This window comes from Gymnoscopelus microlampas, assembly GCF_963454915.1.
Source record: "Gymnoscopelus microlampas genome assembly, chromosome: 21".
NCBI classification, from domain to species: Eukaryota; Metazoa; Chordata; class Actinopteri; order Myctophiformes; family Myctophidae; genus Gymnoscopelus; species Gymnoscopelus microlampas.
In genome coordinates, this window is record NC_139958.1 from 19,510,799 (window position 1) to 19,531,535 (window position 20,737).

At 41.1% G+C, this 20,737-nt stretch overlaps 1 protein-coding gene across 1 annotated transcript in view; it reads left to right on the top strand.

Moving 5' to 3' along the window:
- The window catches only part of astn2 (astrotactin 2), a gene marked incomplete at both ends in the record, with an annotated part of 637,213 nt that overhangs the window by 602,124 nt on the left and 14,352 nt on the right, over nucleotides 1-20,737 (top strand). Inside the window, one exon of the mRNA XM_084047140.1 lies at nucleotides 19,859-19,959. Coding sequence (XP_083903266.1) covers nucleotides 19,859-19,959 — 101 coding nt within the window. The remainder of the gene's footprint in view (nucleotides 1-19,858; nucleotides 19,960-20,737) is intronic.

Genomic DNA, 20,737 nt, shown 5'->3' on the forward strand with positions numbered 1-20,737 from the left:
GAGATACATACTATGTGTGTGTTCAACATCCATGTTGATCCTGTACTTCAGGAGTGTACTTAAGCAGAATGTGTACTATAGGGTTGAGATTCCTTGGTTGCCCCTAGCAACGGAACGCCCCTGTAATGACCACTGATTAATAACATATGCGTGTAACAGCAGCGTGCTGTAACTTCCTATCCGCTCAGATAAGAGGGATGCAAGAATGCATCCGTAAAAGGTCAACTATCTTCATCAGAATGAACCCATGCCATTGCCAACCACTTTTGAATGCAGACTCTATTTAACTGTCTCCTCATACAGTACATGCCACTCATTGCTTTTTGAGCAACTTCAAGTTTAAGCCTAGACCAATGTAGCTGCACCAATGCAATGCGGAAATGAGTGAGAGGTATACAGCTGCGCAGCAGTCCACATCTTTTGTAGAGGAGACAGAGCCGGGCCGTGAACCATGACCTTGGCTTTCCCTTGTCGGTCAGGAAGAACATTAGTCTTGCCTCGCCAGAGGACGTCTTTGCAGATACTGGATCATGGAGAACAGAGACAAAACATGGTTTTAGTTAGGGTTAGGGTTAGGGTTAGAAATTATGACGTTTGCACCTTTCCCCCCCCCCCCCCCTGTCTGATTTACAGTGTTTAAGATGTTAAGTTCATCCTACAAAAGTGTGAAACTATGTGTAGCAGCAGCATGCTGCAGACCTCAGAAATTAATTTATTAAACTAAATTAATGCGTAAAATGTAATAACTATATGCGGCAGTAAGCATACTGCGGACCTTACCCATCACGCACAGATAAAGAAATGCAAAACAAAACAGAATCATACTACCTAAGTCAGTGCAGTGGAACCCTTAAGTTCATCCTACAAAAGTGTGAACTATGTGTAGCAGCAGCATGCTGCAGACCTCAGAAATTAATTAATCAAGCTAAACTAAATTAAAGAGTGTAAAATGTAATATCTATATGCAGCAGTAAGCATACGGCGGACCTTACCGATCACGCACAGATAAAGAAATGCAATACAAAACAGAATCATACTACCCAAATCAGTGCAGTGGAACCCAGCCAACACTTTCAGCAGCATACTTATGCCTGATGTCAATCTCAGATACGTAGATAGCGATCCACAAAAGCTTCAAGTTCCACAAGCATGCAGAACACCACCTAGATGAACTTTTGGAAAGACACACACAAGACAAGCATGCAAGCCTTCTCGTCTGGACGCTGTGGAGATCTGTAAGCAAACAGCTGGATTATCTCATTCACTCATGGTGAACGTAGTAGCGTTCATGGCTGCAGACCGGCAACCTGCTGCTTCATTGTGAATGCTGGAACCAAGCAGCTGAAAAGTACTGTAGCTGTACCGTTTGCAATAAGCAGACCGCAATGCATCTTTAAGACTTTGTTTGCAATAAGCAATTATTTTAAATTGCAATTATCATCATAAGTTTTCTTCTTTCTGCAACCATCCAATGAAACTTAACCCAGCAGCACCTGTATGAGTCAGAGACAAGTAAACCCCCTTTATCCTTGCAATGAATAATGACTATTATATGATTTCCGCCTTTCACCTGCTGTGTTTTTTGTCCAACTCGAGATGTGGCCAGACGGTGCGTAACTTCCTTTAGTACTTAAACAGACAAAGTACGCATCTGAAAATATTTTTGAGAGAAATAATCAATGCACTAGATAACGTGCCTCAGTCAGCAGGACTCCCTCTGTCTGCCCACTGCTGACACTATGTTACTATGTAGCAGTAACCTTTTTCCTGTAGCATGATGAACATTAGTATCCTCATCATAGTAGTAGCAGCTCAACTGCAGTAGAATGAGTAGCACGATAAAATAGTAGCAGCATTTAGCCAAAGCATGATTTATAGCTGTAATGTTAGCAGCAAGTATAAGTAGCTTTTTAGTAGTAGAATCAGTATCTCACACTTTTAGAACTAACATCAACCCAACCTGAACCTTCCCGGCATCCGTGATGATTGTAAGAGAAACAAGCGCCAAGTCTATAAAAACAAGTCGCAAAACAAGTGTTTAGAATATTAAACATTTTTTGTACCATGATTACATATGAATCTGGGGTTCCTTCACATGAACCCTGTTTAGTAATCATATTTGCTAGTGACTTAACAGAACACAATCCCAAAGTCGCTTATAATAAGCAGACATGGCAACACTGATTTGATCCACATGGTGTGATTTCCTTTCCTGGCTTGAATACATGTCTGAATTTGACTTCTTGTCTTATATTATGCCCCGTTGCACACAGATTGTCTACAACAGCTTTGATAAGTATAAACATATTATAAAGCATTTGTGCTAGCAGAGCACTACAACTGTTGGAAGCTCTGCTTGAAGCTTCAGAGCCAACTAAATGGTACTGCACCATTGTGGGTATTCCCAGAGTCAAGAGTGCCTCAGCAGAACAGCATTAGAACTTAGAAGCAGTACTTATTTTGGAAAAAAAATCAAACTTTCGGCCCAAAAATTGAGCTCCATATATTTCTATACCTGAAGCCATAAAAATGCTAAAATAGCCACGTTTCATTACCTGATGAAAGCTCTTTAAAACCACTGGAATGTATTCTGCTGGGAATAAAAGGAAGTAGCCTACATGGGGAGCAAGGCTGCTGTGTTAACTTTGCAGCGCTGTACAAACAAATCAAAGCTTTTACATGGCAGCAAGCATGCTGTTAGCTTTAAGCTACAAACAATTCGAGCTTTCCACATGCTATGTTACCTTTAAGCTATAAACAATTCAAGCTTTCCACATGTTATGTTAGCTTTAAGCTACAAACAATTCAAGCTTCCACATGGGAAGGAAGCATGCTATGTTAACTGTGCAGTTCTGTATAACAACAAAGATTCTACATGCAGCAGCATGCTATGTTAGCTTTTAGCTACAAATAATTGAAGCTTTCCACATGGGAAGCAAGCATGCTATGTTAACTGTGCATATAACAACACAGCTTCTAAACACATGGCAGCACGCATGCTATGTTAGTTTTAAGATACAAACAATTGAAGCTTTCCATATGGGAAGAAAGCATGCTATGTTAACTGTGCAGTACTGTATAACAAACCAAGCTTCTAAATGCAGCAGCATGCTATGTTAGCTTTAAGCTACAAACAATTGAAGCTTTCCACATGGGAAGCAAGCATGCCATGTTAACTGTGCAGTGCTGTATAACAAACAAACTTCTAAATGCAGCAGCATGCTATGTTAGCTTTAAGCTACAAACAATTCAACTTACCACATGGTGAAGAGAGTAGCCTACAAACAAATCAAGCTTCTACTGTCTGGCAGCAAGCATGCTGTATTAGCTTTGTGCTACAAACAATTCCTGATTTATACATGGCAGCAAGCATGCTATTAGCTTAAGCTATGAGCACATTAGTGTTTGGCAGCAATAATAGAAGAAGCATTGGCTGCTGTAGCAGTGGTAAAAGTCAGCATCATAAGCAGACTCATCTCATATAGCACCAAAATCATAGAGCAGCGCACAAAGCAGTAGATGAGCAGTAGATGAGCAGCAGATGAAGCTCACAGCAGCTAGCAAAATGCATTGGTTCAGCAACCAAGAAAGACCTAGAGAATATGAAGCCGTATTTATAGGAACCTCTTTGCTCAAGCGTGAGCTGTGATTGGATAATGAGTGTGTGATGTAATGACCAGCTGGGCTGTGAATGGGGAATAGAAAGCTGATGTTCACATCAGCTGACTGACTGCTGGTTACAGCTTTGGCGTGCACGACTTCCGTGTCCTGCATGAACTAACGCTATGCTTCATTTGCCTCTGAGATGTAGTGGAGTAGAAGTAAAAGTATTGGAAATTGGAAATACTCAAGTAAAGTACAAATACCTCAAAATTGTACTTAAGTACAGTACTTAAGTAAATGTACTTAGTTACTTTACACCACTGGGGAGGAGGAGGGGATGCGTACAGTTTAGTACGCTGTGAAACTTGAAAGCCTGTATTTCCACAGACGTGCAGGGCAGGGGGAGAGAGAGAGAGACGTAACATGGCTTTTGCTAACCCTGTGGTGTTATCTGTGTTAAGGCAGCCCCCGCAGTCTTGTTGTTCTCATGATAAGAATGCAATTTACGTCGGTGGTTACGTGGGTAGGGCTACACACCTCCACACGGCACAAACTCTGTCCTGTCCTAATCAGGAGGAGGCTGATAAGAGCTTCTCTCCCCTTAGTGTTGGCTTTACACTTGATCTTTCCAAGGCATGCCGTGGCCCCGTCGCTTCCTTTCCCATAGCCTAGTAGGCAACCCCCCCCCCCCCCCCCCCTTGGCTGTCCCCCCACCCCATCCCACCCATACGACTCTGTATGAACAGAGGGACCCAGCTTGCAAGTTCTACATTTTACATTAATACGGTAGAGACCAGTGGCGTGCACAGACATTTTGAGGGGCAGGTGCTCAAGTAAATCATACTTTTTTTTTGTTTACTTGGTCTGCTCTTTTTTCCCTCTACACCTATACCTCTTTGCCAAAAAATAGCCGATCTACAAGCTCACAACGCCTCGCAGCGCGAGGCGTTGTGGGCTTGTAGATCGGCTATTTTTGGCTAAAGTTCTCCTCAGAAAAGGGATGCTAGGTTTCGAGTGGTTATGGTAAAAAGAAAAATCCTATCACATAAAGAATTGGCGGACCCCCTGTAGTAACTCTGAGGGGTCCCTCAGACCCCCCTGTTGAAAACCCCTGCTGTAAACTGAAAAGAAAAGGGCACTTCTGGTCAAGAGGGCAAAGGGCAGCTGCTCTAGCACCACCTAGAGTCTATCTGTGCACGTCCCTGTTGGATAACGAGCCCAAAAAATAAATAAAACTTCCAATATTTACGAGCGACTTCCAGTATTTACAAGTACACAAAGTCGCTTATAATAAGCAGACTCGGCAACGCTGGTCCACTGAGGGAGGGTTATCAGGGGCCTTTAGTGGCATATAGTGGGAACACGTCACTCCTCTCTCCTTGAAACCGGTGCCAATGGACACAGCTCAGGGCCTCAGGGCCGGATGTCGCATCTTGAACCGTGATAATGTATGCGTAATGTGTCACTCACTCAACCCGTTCAACCTATCACTCGCAAGACGACGACGTCGCCGTGTTGTAATATTTACGTAATGGCGTCATTATCACTGGAGCAACAAAAGGTATTATCATCGTAAACATTCAGCTACAATGAGCTAAATGGAAACGTTGTACAATAGAAGATTGATGACCGGAGGCTGTTTTTCTTCAAATACAAAGCCCACAGGGTTTTAGCTATAACCTCTATGTCATAGCTAAGTCATGTAATTATAACTTTTTTTTTTTTTTTTAACATAAAAATAATCCTTGGCATCTCCTATCACAGGCACTTTGGCGCAGTTAACCCTTTAAGACCGGGAACGCCGCGTCTGTGTGTCTTTTTTAGATTTCTTTGGCTATTCAAAAATAGCAGATATGCTGTACAAGCTCATAGTGCCGCGCTATGAGCTTGTAGATCTGCTATTTTTGAAAAATAGTGAAAATGTGTGCTAATCTTTGAATATATATTTTTTAAAGCGAACATTTTTAACTCTGTTACAACTTCTGGGGGGTCCCTGGAACAAAATATTTTGAGATGGGGTCCACGGCCAAATAGATACAAAAAAAAAAACAACTTATAGGATTTAGAAGACATTTGCAGAATCCCCAGAACCAAAGATTAGAGTTACAAACGTTCGCAAGATTTGCACTAATTTTCACGTTTTTATTTCTAAAAATAGCAGGCGCTATGAGCTTGTATATCTGCTATTTTTGAATAGCCAAAGAAGTCTAAAAATGACACACATACGCGTTCCCGGTCTTAATGGGTTAAGCCAAACATTGCATACATCAGAGCGCTATAAAACAAAGCACATTTAACCAGTGGTACAGTAGTTATTCAGGTAAATGCAGGCGTTGCCACATCGTGATCATTCAAGGTTCAAGGTTGTACTTTATTGTTACATCTTGTGTACAGGTGCATAAGAGTAAAACTTATTTTGGTTTGGCTTCCTTTAGACAATGCAGCAGCATAGGTAATAACAGAATAATGATAAATAATGATCATACAATATAATAAATAATGATCGTAATCGTGCTGTATGCATTTTGGATGCCATATCACAGTAAAGTTACAATTTAAGGACTTTTAAGACCTTTTTAATACCTCAAGAAAATAAACTAAATGAAAAAAAGACCATTACTGCATCAAAAGCAATCAACAAACTATACTATACGAACTGGTCAAAACAATGGCCAAATTGTCAAATAATATAAGAATGAGGCACACGTTGTGAAAATAGCAGATGTACAAGCTCACAACGCCTCGCATTGCGAGGCGTTGTGAGCTTGTACATCTGCTATTTTCACAATATTTACCAGTGGAACCGAGTCAAACTAAATCGAATGCTTCGACGCCTACAGTACATTCCAAGTGCCTATCAGGGTGGGGGTCCCCAGTTCAAATATGATTCTTTTTTTGGGGGGGGGGGGGTCGCAGCCTGAATAGGTTTAGAACCCCTGGACTATAGGTTCCTGGGGATTGTCCAGCCTTGCTTGCACCAGTGTTGATTTCGTCGACTAAAACTATGACGAAAATCTTTCATCGACTACCTTTTTTCACTGATGAAAACTAAATAAAACTTTGCGACGCGTTGCGACGCGTATTTTCAGCATGCAACCAAGTGTAAAATCATCCATTACGACGCCATCAAGGCACATTTTCGTCGACTAAATCAACTGCAGATTTAGTCGACTATAATCTTATGGTATTTAGTCAAACTAAAACTAGACAAAAACTAAAACATTTCAGATGACTAAAATATGACTAAAACTAAATGGAATTTTATTCAAAAGACTATGACTAAACCTAAATAAAGAAATGCTGTCAAAATCAACACTGGCTTGCACGGTATCAGGAGCAAGGTTACAAAGGTTTCTCTTGGAGGTTTGGGGTTGGGTGGAGTTCAGGCCAGAAATAGAGGCGCTCCACAGAGGGCCCGAATAAATCACGGCGAAACAACTTTATAAAACATGATAAACCTGACATGACCCGAGGTTCTGCTCGTGACTTATGAGATGTTGCATTATGCTGTAATTACTCCAGACTCTGTAGTTTACACACCAGCCACATATCAGGGGAAAAAACAAAACACTAAATACTTCTCTAAAGTTCTTGGAACACATTTTGTATAAATATAGTAACTCCCAATGATGGTAGGTTGTTACTTTTATGAAAAGCTGTTTTCTTTCTTTTTTCTTTTTGTTTTGTTATTGTACAAGTGCAACTTGCCAGAGGGGGGGGGGCATGAAATGTTGGCTTTAGACCTGGAGAAGCATCTGTGTCATTTTTTTTATTTGAGCTAAAAAGCATTATTTTACACTTTTAGCTATTCAAAAATAGCAGATCTACAAGCTCATAGCGCGGCACCAAGTGCCGCGCTACGAGCATTTTATTTGGGGGGGTCCCCAGATGACATTAAAGTTACAATTTAAGGACTTTTAAGTATTTTAATACCTAAGAAAAAGAAAATAAATGAAATGAAATCATTGCATCAAAAGTAATCAACAAACTATATTATAAAAACGGGTCAAACATTGGCAAAATTGTCAAATAAAATAAGAAAGAGGCAAATAAGTGAAAATTGCTGATCTACAAGTAGAAACGAGTCAATAAATGTAATGCCTGCAATTTGGGCCCCCAGTTCAAATATGATTATTTTGGGGTGTTGTGGTCTGAAAGTATTGGAGTATAGGAAGCAGTTTAGTGAGCTCAATCTGCTCTTAGACATAGTGAACAGTGCAAGGCCGCTTCAACAGGGTCATGGATGCCTGGTTTCTGGCACTAAAGCAGCCCTTGCTTTGGACCGAAAGCAACGGCCTACAGCAGAGGAAATTGGTGGTGGATCAAACACATTGGCAGGAGAAAACAGCGAGGTATGCCAGGAGCACTATCTCAAACTAAGCGTGTGGATGCGCTGGGAAATATCAATGAACAAGAAGGCTTGGTTTTAACTACCTCTGTATATAAGAGGTTTCCGGGATTGGATTGAAGGACAAACCCTATTATGAATGTAGAAAAGTACAGCTTGTAGATCGGCGAAGAGATTTACACAGGAAAAAAAAGCTGTCCAAGTACAGAGCCAACTCAGGTCAGGTTTAGAGTGTTTAAGTAGTAGATAAACAAAAAAGCAGGAGAAAGTAATTATTTACCCATTAGACAACGAGGAAAAGGTGGCTTTTTATGAGGACAATTATTTAAACTCAAATTATGGATGAGACATGTTGACAATCATGAGCCAGTCAGTCACACAAGACACAATCAACTTTTTAAAAAAAACACAAAATAAATGGGCCCCTTAGGAGTCAATTTGTGCACTTTCAGAGTTAGATTAGCACATGGGATTTGACTGTGTGTGATAATACTATGTGGATTGTGTGTCACAGATGAGGAAATAAAGTGTGGTTATGTTCCCATCATACCAATCATTCCACTCATTCCACTCATTCCATGCAGGAAACAACACTGACTGAATTTACACATTGTTTTGCAGAAAACAAAAGTGTTGAAACTCACTCAGAGATGATGTAACAAAATGTTGGCTATAATTTGCCGCAATTCTTCATGCCCCACGCAAGGGATTTGAACCCTGGACAAACTTCTACCACTCTCACAACAAGGACAAAAGTAATAGCTTATGAGCTTCAGACCCTTGTAGGTGTCCCTACCCTGACACCAGTGTCTAAATGTCTCAATGGAAGACCATCTCCATTCTCTTTTATTTAAATTAAAGTCACACAAAAGCATCAAAAGTAGCAGATCTACAAGCTCGAAACGCGGCGTGAAGCGACGCGCTTCGAGCAGCCTCTAGTGGCAGTGATTGTCAGACTTCGGTTCTCTATTGTTAACTCTCTGGCTGCCAAGAATGAGTTATAACGAGTCATTGTCATAACGCCCTGGCTGCCAAGAACGAGTTATAACAAGTGTTTGAAAAAATAAATTATTTTTTAAAATATTTTTTTGGAAAAAAACGTTCAGAACCCAAGATATCATGATCTGAAGATGTGCTGCTCCATTCACTTCTTATTTAACTTATTACTAAAAAAGGCTGTATCTCGGCTCCTGTGTACTTTTTTTTACTACTGTATGTATTTTTGGCCCAGACATGTTATTTTCAAAGGCGGACAATTAATGTCAACGAGGTCGCGATGACCTCGTTGACATTTGAGAAACCACACAGTACAACCCTCAGTGATTAGCAACCATCAGGGGATCGATCATACTGGAGATGAATATTCTGTGACTACTTGAAAAGTGTAAGAAAATTTAAAAAATCGCTGGCAGTGGGCAAACACAGCCAGAAATAAGTCTGGCAGTGAGAGTTAATGGGTATAATGTTTTGTTCATTATTCCGGATTGCAGCTTATTATAGGAGCTAAAAAGTATACTACGTTAGTTCCATATTGATCCAAGCCGTAACAAAATCGATTGACCATTAAATGTTCTGAAAATGCACGCGGCCCACCCATCTGACCACTTAAGTAGTCAGATGGGTGGGCACGGGCCACAAATACTTTTCCAAAGAAATGGAGAGTGGGCCTCGATCCAGAATAAAGGGCTGGGAATCAGTGGCATAATTTGTTACTTTGTCTTGTCGCGCCAAGAGGAAGGTGCAATACATCAGCCATATGACAGCAAATACTTACTGTGTAGCACTTAATCCATTAAGACCGGGAACGCATCTCTGTCTTTGGGCTATTCAAAAATAGCAGATCTACAAGCTCATAGCACTATGAGCTTGTAGATCTGCTATTTTTTGAAAAATCATAGATTTTTTTTGCAAATCTTAGAATATATATATATTTTTTTTTTAACATTAACATTTTTAACTCCAATATCTGTTTCTGGGGGTCCCTGGAACAAAATATTTTGAGATGGGGGGGTCTGCGGCCAAATACATATAATTTTGGGGGTCCTTGACATGGGAAATAGAAACCAAACAACAAAAAGTTGTATGTATCTGGCCACGGACCCCCATCTCAAAATGTTTTGTTCCAGGGAGCCCCCCATCCCCTCCCAGCAGCAAAGATTTGAGTTACAAACATTCCCTTAAAAAATATACATTATATTCAAAGATTTGCACACATTTTCACGATAAAAAAAAAAAAAATAGCAGATCTACAAGCTCGTAGCGCGGCACTCGGTGCCGCGCTACGAGCTTGTATATCTGCTATTTTTAAATAGCCAAAAAAAAAATAACACGTTATGCTGTTCCCGGATTGAATCGGTTAATTGTTTTCTTGGCACGCCTGTGGACTTGACCACCCTGTTGTTGGTGGACCAGGGTTCACGTCCATTCACTCTTGATCTCACATTGTGTAAAAAAGTCCCTCTGGATACAACAGTGTCTGAAGTGAACAGATTGTCATGGTAATCGTATGTGACAGAAAAAACGGAAACTAGCAGCAACAACACTGGGGAATCAAGGGTATGTGATTTCAGTGTTGCTGCTGCTTGTTCCGTTTTTTTTTTCTTCTTCTGAACCATTTTGCTTGTCCCATGCAATTAAAATGACAATCTATCAGTGGTGGAAAGTAGCTAAAAGTACATGTACTCAAGTACTGTACTTAAGTACAAGTTTGAGGTACCTTTTACTTAACTGGAGTATTTCCAATTTTCTGTACTTTTACTTCTACTCCACTACATCTCAAAGGCAAATATTGCACTTTTTACTCCATTACAATTATAGCCTATTACAACTTTAGTTAGTTACTTTGTAGATTTTGATGATTATTACAAAACATACAGTAACCACTTCAGCCCTATATACATTTCTGCCATTTGAAAATAGCCGATCTACAAGCTCTGCGATGCGACACACGTGAGCCTGTAGATCTGCTATTTTCAAAAGATTTTGTACAGTATGCATTTGGAACACTTGTGAAATGGGACATTCTGCATAATGAGTACTTTTACTTTTGGAACTTTTAAGTACATTTTGATGCCGATACTTTTGTACCAGTACATTTTGAATACCGGACTTCTACTTAGTAACAGAGTATGTCTACATTGCAGTATCGATACTTTTACTTAAAGTAAAAGATGTGAGTACTTTTTCCACCACTGCAATCTATTCATTTCCAGACACTGTTATATCCATAGCGACTTTTTTTTACAAAATGTAAGATCAGAGTAAAGTGCCGTGAACCCTGGTCCACTAACAAACAGGGTGGTCAAGTACCATCGACGTGCCAAGAAAACAATTAAGTAAGTATTTGCTGTCGTATGGCCTGATGTATGGCACCTTTCTCCTGGCGTATATACCAGAGACAAAGTCACAAATATGCAACCGTTCCTGGATCAGGGCCCACTTCAAAAAAATCTGGAAAATGTTTGCGCGGCCCACCCATTCTGACCACTTAACGCGACGGGCCATTCATGGGCTGTACCGTGTTAAGTGGTCAGATATGGGTGGGCATTTTCAGTGCACGTTTGTTTAAACGATCGATCGATCGATTGTGTTCCGGGCTTGGATCAATGGAGCTAAACACAAATTAACCAGAAACGAATGAGTTCCAGCGAGTCAGCCTTCACCAGCATTTACTTATTAACCCATTAAGACCTGAGGCCGATTCTACAAATGTCTTCTAAATCCCAACAGTTTTCTGAAAAAAGTTTTCTATATCAGAGCTTCTCAAACTTTTTCATAATTGTCAAGGACCCCCAAAATGATATGTACTGTATTTGGCCGCCGAACCCCATCTCAAAATGTTTTGTTCCAGGGACCCCCCAGAAGCAAAGAATAGAGTTAAAAATGTTCGCTTTAAACAATATATATTCAAAGATTTGCACACATTTTCACGTTTTTTCAAAAATAGCAGATATACAAGCTCATAGCGCGGCACTCGGTATGAGCCCCCATCTCAAAATATTCCGTTGCAGGGACCCCCAGAAGTAAAGATGTTAGGGGCACGGTGGCGCAGTTGGTAGCGCTGTCGCCTCACAGCTAGAAGGTCCTGGGTTCGATTCCCGCCAGGGACGCTGTGGGCGCTGGGGGCGTGTCTTCTACTCCGCGTCATCAGCGCCCATACCCAGGGTGGGGTTGGCGAAAGGGCCTACTCTGTGTGGAGTTTGCATGTTCTCCCCGTGTCTCCTAGGGTAGTTAATACCCTCACAAAAACATGTAGTAATCCTGGTCGCTATACCGCCTCCCCCATGACAGCCGGGGCGCCTGATGGAGGGGAAGGGAACTGGTTGGAATAACGTGTTCCTTCCACGCGCTACGTCCAACCAGGGAAACTCCCCACTGTCAGGTGACAAGAAGGTCAACTGACCTGGCCTCCCAGGCTGTGGGGGACTGGTGTAGCGCTGGTGTAGGGCTGGTGTAGCGCCCAGGATCACTTAGGAAATTGGCACCGGGTGAAAAAAATGGGTTACAAAAATCGCGGGATAAAAATTATTTAAAAAAAAAAAAAAAGAAGTAAAGATGTGAGTTTAAAATGTTTGCTTTAAAAAAATATATAGGTACTGTATATTCAAATATTTGTCCAAAATAATGTTCATGATAAGTGACGTGCTACAGTATATGAGCTTATATATCTGCATTTTTTTTTTCATTCTAAAGGGAATTCTGAATACCAGACTTTTGCTTGTAATGGAGTATTTATACATGGTGGTATCGATACTTCTACTCATGTAACAAATGTGAGTATCACTTTGTCCATTCCTGCCACCCTGCTCCAGGCACAGCATCCTAAATCCAAGTCAGAAATGAGTTTTTGTGGCCGCCGACAAATTCCCCTATCGCTCAGGAATGATATTCTACTGGTGGACTTGATTGATTTGTGGAGCAGCTCAACTGATGTGGGCCCAAACGCTGATGTCATCGAGCAGGCATGCCAGTCTGCCCAGCATTCTCTCAGCATGCCACAAATACTGCTCTAACACATTAACTCTTTAAGACCGGGAACGCATCTGTGTGTCATTTTTTTAGATTTCGTTGAGCTATTCAAAAATCATGAAAAGTTGTGCAAATGTTTGAATTTTTTTTTTTTTTTTGGCAGACACTTGTAACTCAAATCTTTGCTTCTGGGTGTTCTTGGAACTAAATATTTTACAAATGTTCGCTTTAAAAAATATATAATCCAAGATTTTGCCACAAATTTTCACGATTAAAAAAAAATAGCAGATCTACAAGCTATGAGCTTGTAGATCTGCTATTTTTGAATATCCAAAGAAATCTAAAAATTACACACAGATGCGTTCCCGGTCTTAATGGGTTAAGACCTGCTGAGGCCCATTCTGAAAAGAAAAAGTCTTCTAAATCCTTGACAGTTTTCTGTTTTTTGTTGTTGTTTTTTTTGCTATTATCAGGGCTGCTCAAACCTTTTCATGTCCATGGACCACCTAAAATGATATGTATTTGGCCGCCGACCCCCATCCCCGCGGACCCCCATCCCCAAAAATAAATTCCGGGGACCCCCAGAAGCAAAGATTTGAGTTAAACATTTTCATTAAAAAAATATATATATATATATATTGAAAGATTTGTTAAAGTGATTGTGATGTTATATTAACTGAAATGACACAGCTGCTTTCCCGGTTTTAATGGGCTAATTGATGCTCTCTCTCTCTCTCTCTCTCTCTCTCTCTCTCTCTCTCTCTCTCTCTCTCTCTCTCTCTCTCTCTCTCTCTCTCTCTCTCTCCCCCCCCCTACCCCTCCCTTCCCCTCCCTCTCCCTCTCTCTCCATCCATCTCCCATTTCTCCCATCTCTCTGCTGTCTCATTAAATTAGACAACAATGGTTACTTTAATGGTAACATTGTTAATTTACACAAACATTAGTGTGCCATTTGTCCGCCCCCATTGTTTGCTGAGCTTTCAGAACTGTGGCACACAGACAAAACCAATCCACTTCCAAACAATCAGGTTGCAGTCAGACAGGCCTGGAATAGACGAGACAGAGAGAGAGAGTCAGGAGGGAATTGGAGACAGCAAAGGATAGACAGAACTGAACCGAGAGAGAGGGTGAGAGAGAGAGAGCGGGAGCGCGCGTGTTTTTGTGTGTGTGTGTGTGTGTGTGTGTGTGTGTGTGTGTGTGTGTGTGTGTGTGTGTGTGTGTGTGTGTGTGTGTGTGTGTGTGTGTGTGTGTGTGTGTGTGTGTGTGTGTGTGTGTGTGTGTGTGTGTGTGTGTGTGTGTGTGTGGGCGTGCGTGCGCGCGCGCACACGCAGTGGTGTAAAGTAACTAAGTACATTTTCTCAAGTAATGTACAGTACTTACCTGTAAGTAAAAACATTTTAGTTAGTTTTACTTTACTGGAGTATTTCCAATTTTCAATACTTCTACTTCTACTCCACTACATCTCAGAGGCAAATATTGTGCTTTTACTCAACCACAATTATTTGAAAACTTCAGTTACTTTGTAGATATAAATTATTATATTATGAAACACACATTAAACGCTTTTGAACACAGGCCTTTTACTTGTAACAGAGTATTTCTACACCGTGATATTGCTACTTTTACTTAGTAAAAGTAAAAATATGTGAGTACTTTTTCCACCACTGTGTGTGTATGTGTGTGCGTGTGAGCGCGTGCTCGTGTCTGTGCATTGGTGGGGAGATTGTGTGTTTTGCCAATTGTGTTACTGGATGTTTTGACATTCTCGTGGCAGGGCCAGACCGCGGATGGTTCCTTTGTTCTCCCAGGCGATCCTTATCATCGCCCAGTGCCAGTAGTGAGCTCACACACACACACACACACACACACACACACACACACACACACACACACACACACACACACACACACACTCACACACCACCGCAGACTCCCTGTCTGTCCACCACGCCACTCAGCCCCCCGCAGTGCCGTCTGTGTGTGTGTGTGTGTGTGTGTGTGTGTGTGTGTGTGTGTGTGTGTGTGTGTGTGTGTGTGTGTGTGTGTGTGTGTCTGTCTGTTTGCCCATGCCTGGAATGAAAAAAACTAAACATGGCAACACAAGTTGCCATGTCTCGTGGGTGCAGTGTGAACAACATAGTGGGATCCAACCCCTGGCCAAAATACCTTTTTGTGGTCATGCTCAGAAACATGTGAAATAGACCCCCCCCCCCCCCCCCCCCCAACCAAATATCTATTCTGTTGATGTCTCATTTTCCCCCCATAATGAATGCTTTGTCCTTCTCTCTCTCTCTCTCTCTCTCTCTGTGTTTCATTACCATACCAAATGTAAATCTCCCCGTTTCAGTCGTTTGAAAGGCTTAATTTCAGAGCACAGAGGGCTTTAATACATAATAGCGGTGTAATTAGGGGGGGGGGCCGAGAGGAAAGGGGAAAAGTACCTGCCATTGATGCCAGCCTACTTATAAACCGACCCAAAAAAAAACAACAGCCACAATGGGCCTGACAGACTGACTACCCACATCCGGGGTCCACAAACTAAACTTTAACCCATTTAAGACCGGGAACGCATCTGTGTGTCCATTTTTTAGATTCCTTTTGGGCTATTCAAAAATAGCAGATATACAAGCTCATAGCGCGGCACCGAGTGCCGCGCTATGAGCTTGTAGATCTGCTATTTTTGAGGAAAAAATCTTGAAAGTATGTACAAATCTTTGAATATAAGTATATATATATACGCCGTTTAACTCAAATCCTTGCTTCTGGGGGTCCCTGGAACAAAATATTTTTGAGATGGGGGGGCTAAATACATTTTGGGGGGTCCTTGACATGAAAAAGTTTGAGAACCACTGATATCAACATACGTCTTTTTATTTTAGGATTTAGAAGACATTTGTAGAATCCCCAGAAGCAAAGATTTTAGTTAAAAATGTTCGCTTTAAAAAATATATATAAATTCAAAGATTTACACACATTTTCAAGATTTTTTCAAGTATAGCAGATATACAAGCTCATAGCGCGGCACTCGGTGCCGCGCTATGAGCTTGTATATCTGCTATTTGTTTGCCAAATCTTAAAATGACACAGATGCGCTCCCGGTCTAAATGGTTTAACAAATTGCCCCTGATAAATATCCCTCCTGCCCTCCCTAACTCCCCCACTAGCCCCCCCCTTTTTTTATCCGACTGCCAGTTTATGTGGCCGCTATAATTTAAACAATGTGACTGTTATGTGCCGGCATTGTTTTGATGGGCAAAGGAGTCGGGAACGGGACCCGGGCCTCTCTGTGTCTTTTGTGAGGTTCGTGGGGAATGCCGCATCCACCCCACTGAATAACAAGAGTGGACAAACTATGCCAACAATGTCCAAACAGGCCATATTACAAACAAAACAATCACTTTGGCGGCAGTGGTGTAAGTAACTGTAAGTACATTTACTCAAGTACTGTACTTAAAGTACAGTTGTGAGGTTTTCTTTTTTTTTTTTACTCTACGGGAGCATTTCCAATTTTCAGTACTTTTACTTCTACTCCACTACTGTACCTACATCTCAGAGTCAGATATTGTACTTATACTCCACTACAATTATTTGAAAACTTTAGTCACTAGTTACTTTGTAGATATAAATTATTATATTATAAAACACACATTAACCCCTTTTTTCATTAACCCCCTTTAGCCCTATTTTTTACATAGGCTAATTGAAAATAGCAGATCTACAAGCTCACAACGCGTCGCGATGCGACGCGTTGTGAGCTTGTACATCTGCTATTTTCAAACATTGTAGTACTTTTACTTTTGATACTTTAAGTGTGTTTTGATGCCAATACTTTTGTACTTTTACTCAAGTGCATTTTGATTTTCTTTTCTAACCGAGTATTTCTATATTGCAGTATTGATACTTTTACTTAAGTAAAGCATTTGAGTACTTTTTCCACCACTGCTTGGCGGCACCGGAACGTGCTCTCTCAAAACAATAGACAAGAGAAGGAGTTAAGATGCAACCATTGAGAGCCCGGAGGAAGAAAAGAGAGACATCGTTTTGTGAAGGAGCAAAAGAGAAAGGGAAAAAAAGAAATATGCCTACTCGTGATTTTCCTTTTTTTCATGCTCATTTTGCATATAAATGTCATGAAAAATATCTATTTCCTCTCAACTGCCCTTTTTGTAACTCAGAAGTATTGATAGTGGTTTTTAAACAGCGGGTTGTTTCATTGTTATTTGATGTTTCGCACAGCGGTGAGTCAGCAGAAATACTGCTGAGATATTAAAGCTCAATTGATACTTTCACCCTTGATTTTAGTGTGAAATAATGTGTGCTGTATTATTTATTAATGGAGGGACCTTTGTTCTCGTCGTCTGGTTTCCTCTGTCTTACTGTATTCTTGCCGCGACTTGGAGATTATATGTTTTCGCCCGTTTGACTGTGTGTCTGTCTAACTCATACATTGGGCAACCGGCGGCCCGGGGGCCACATGCGGCCCCCACCTTTCACTTAATGCGGCCCGCAGGTTAATATCGTAATACTGATGTATTATTGATTTCAGCTGCTACAATTCCAAACATGCAAACATGACCCGCTTTAATTACTTCAGTCTATATTATAGTAGCTTAATGACTAGTATTAAAATTCTATTGTCTTTTTTATGTCCAATGTATTTGTATTTAAGTTCAAAAAGTTAACATAAGTATAATTAAATTCATTGCAATAAAAAATACTCAAAAAAAAAAATCCAATAAAAAAAAAGCAAAAATAGCAGATCTACATGCTCAAAACACATCGCACTGCGACACGTTTTGAGCTTGTATATCTGCTATTTTTGTGTGACATAGAATGGCAAAGTACGGCATTAATTTACGAAAAAAGTTAAAATACGGAGATAAGATGTGTCTGCCCGACAGTATATGCGATTTGGCCCTCTGGAGTGTGTGTGGAAATATAGTGGCCCTCTCCATCATCAAAGTTGCATCACCCATAACGAATCTCAGAAACTGCTGGACTTATCGGCATCATTTTAATTTCATGCACGCTGCCAATAGGCAAAGGAAAACACCCCTATTTTCTTCCAATAAGTCTCATGGTGGCGCCTTACGTTTGCTTTACGTTTTGGCCTATAACTCTTGAACCGTAGGTCGTACAATCAAAATCCTCATTGATGTCTATTCTCAGCCCTTAGTAGTACATGCAATGACCATTATCACCCTCCCCGCCCGGCTTCCCTCCAGGGCAGGCTGGAATTTTCGAAACGACTCAAAAATGCCCTTTTCTCCCCCTATTCAGAACGGTCCGGGCCCTCACATGACAGCATCATGACCTGTTGGCCCCGGACAGTATCTTATCTCAGCATCTTATCTTGCTGGGTATAAAGGGGCGGTTATGGGGTCCAGCTTGGAACACAAGAAAACCCGATGTATGGCATTTACACAGTGTTATCGTAGTTTACTGTTAAACCATAACCCATTAAGACCTGGTGCCCATTCTAAAAAAAGCTTTCTAAATCCTAAAAACAGTTTGGAAAAACGTATGTTTCTATGTCAGTGGTTCTCAAACTTTTTCATGTCAAGGACCCCCAAAATTATGTGTATGTGGCCGCGGACCCCCATCTCAAAATATCTTATTCCAGGGACCCCCCAGAAGCAAAGATTGTAGTTAAAAATGTTCGCTTTGAAAATATTATATTCAAAGATTTGGACAAAATTTCACAATTTAAAAAAAAATAGTACATCTACAAGCTTGTAGATCTACTATTTTTTTTTTGTACATAGCCAACGCTAAAATCTAAAACGACACAGATGTTTTCCCGGGTTTTTATTTTTTATTTTACATTTTTATCCCACGATTTTGTAACTCCATTTTTTACGCCCAGTGTCTATGTAATCCTGGGCACTACCTTCCCTCTGCCAACCTAGGGAGGCCAGGGCAGAGCTCATGCCTCCTTCAATGCATGAGAGCCAACTGACCTTCTTGGCACCTGATAGTTTCCCTGGTAGGACGTAGCGTGTGGAAGGAACACGTTATTCCAACCAGTTCCTTTCCCCTCCATCAGGCGCCCCGGCTGGCCAGGGGGAGGCAGTATAGTGACCAGGATTACTGCATGTTTTTGTGAGGGTACCTACCCTAGGGAACACGGGGAGAACATGCAAACTCCACACAGAAAGGTTTTCCCGGTTTTAACGGGTTAAAGTCCTGGACTTCCTTCCCAGCATGTGCTAATCCCACCGCCTCCTGAGCTCCTTATACTCACAGGTCATATTATCCAAAAAGGGGCTTCAGCCTATAGGCCTTAGGGTGAGCACATCTTATAAAACTCAAACCGGGGCCCGTAATCACTGACTGTAAATCCCATTTCAAAGATAGTGGAACATAGCCGATCTACAGGCTCACAACGTGTTGCAAACTTGTAGATCTGCTATTTCCACAACTTTTACATTTTTTGAATTATATTTTCATCTGGTTTATTCATTAGGATGCAGAACAGTTATTATAAGATTTATCTTTAGATATTTGTCGGGACTTGAAACCAGGACAATCCCGCCAAACCGGGACGTCTGGTCATTGTATGCTTTTTTTATGATATTGCCGCTACTTTTGAAAATGTAAATTTAAAAACATTTTCCCCTATTTTCACCAAAATTGGAACGCCAGGTTGAAAGTGGTTAGTGAACGTATGGTTGTGAACAAGAAAACACTTATCTATACGTGCAACACATGTCTAGATGGACGGGCATCATTTAGATTAAGATGCACTCAGTGCGGATATAAGAAGATTAATGTACAGAAAATGTTCAGAGATGGAGAATATATACATAATGTAACTGAATTTGAGGTTAAATGTCAACGCTTGGGGGTGGCAATTGCCCCCTAAATGACGCCCCTGTCTGTGTGTGTGTGTGTGTGTGTGTGTGTCTGTCTGCCTGTCTGTCTCTCTCTCTCTCTCAGGTTTACTCTCCATGCATTGGACAGCCGAGGCAGTCGTTCTGAGTCGAGCTTTGTCTCAGTGCGGACATCTTGTCCAATGGTGGATGATAGTCGAGCAGAAGGTACTAACTGGGGTTGCAACAGTTAATTGATTTAATTGAAAATAAAAAAATAGAATTTTGAAAATAGCAAAAATAGCAGATTTACCCATCTGACCATGTGACAGCAGCCATTCAGGCTTTATTTTAACACATTCCACGCCAGAGTTTAATATCATAATGTACTCACCAGTGCCAGCAATTTATTGTTGTTTTTTTTAGTTTTTTTCACGTCGCCACAGACCTCGCTAAATACCTTATGATCGCGCGTTAAACTGTTTGTAGACACACAGGGTAGCTGTGTGAGTGGCCCAGAGAAGACCGTTTGAATCGGCGACACTCCATTTTGCATTAGTCGCGGTTTCTGTTAAACAGCGTTCAGCGAGGAGGAAAAAAACTCTGAGATAATGGCGGATTAGGGGAATCTTTAGAGTGGTGGCGGGTGGGAACGAAAATCTCCGGATACGGATATTTCCATATCTGGGTGTGCTACAATGAAATGTGTCACTGCGAGAGAAAAAAAAAAAAAAAGACCACTTCGCGTAGAACTACGCGACTGGCACGCTGCGCAATTATTTAGGTTTGCGTAGAACTACGCGATTTAAATGTGTTCCGGCTTGGATCATTTTAAGTTCCTCGGTATCAAGTTAATCGGTATCACTATGAAAACAAATTTTTGAAGGAGGTTGTAAAGAAAAAAAAAACGTTATATTACTGTTAGTGTAATCTTAGTGGGTTTATTTTTATTTCTGGGCTCACTTGCGATGTCCTCGCGGCCCACAGGTTGGGGAACCATTGTTTT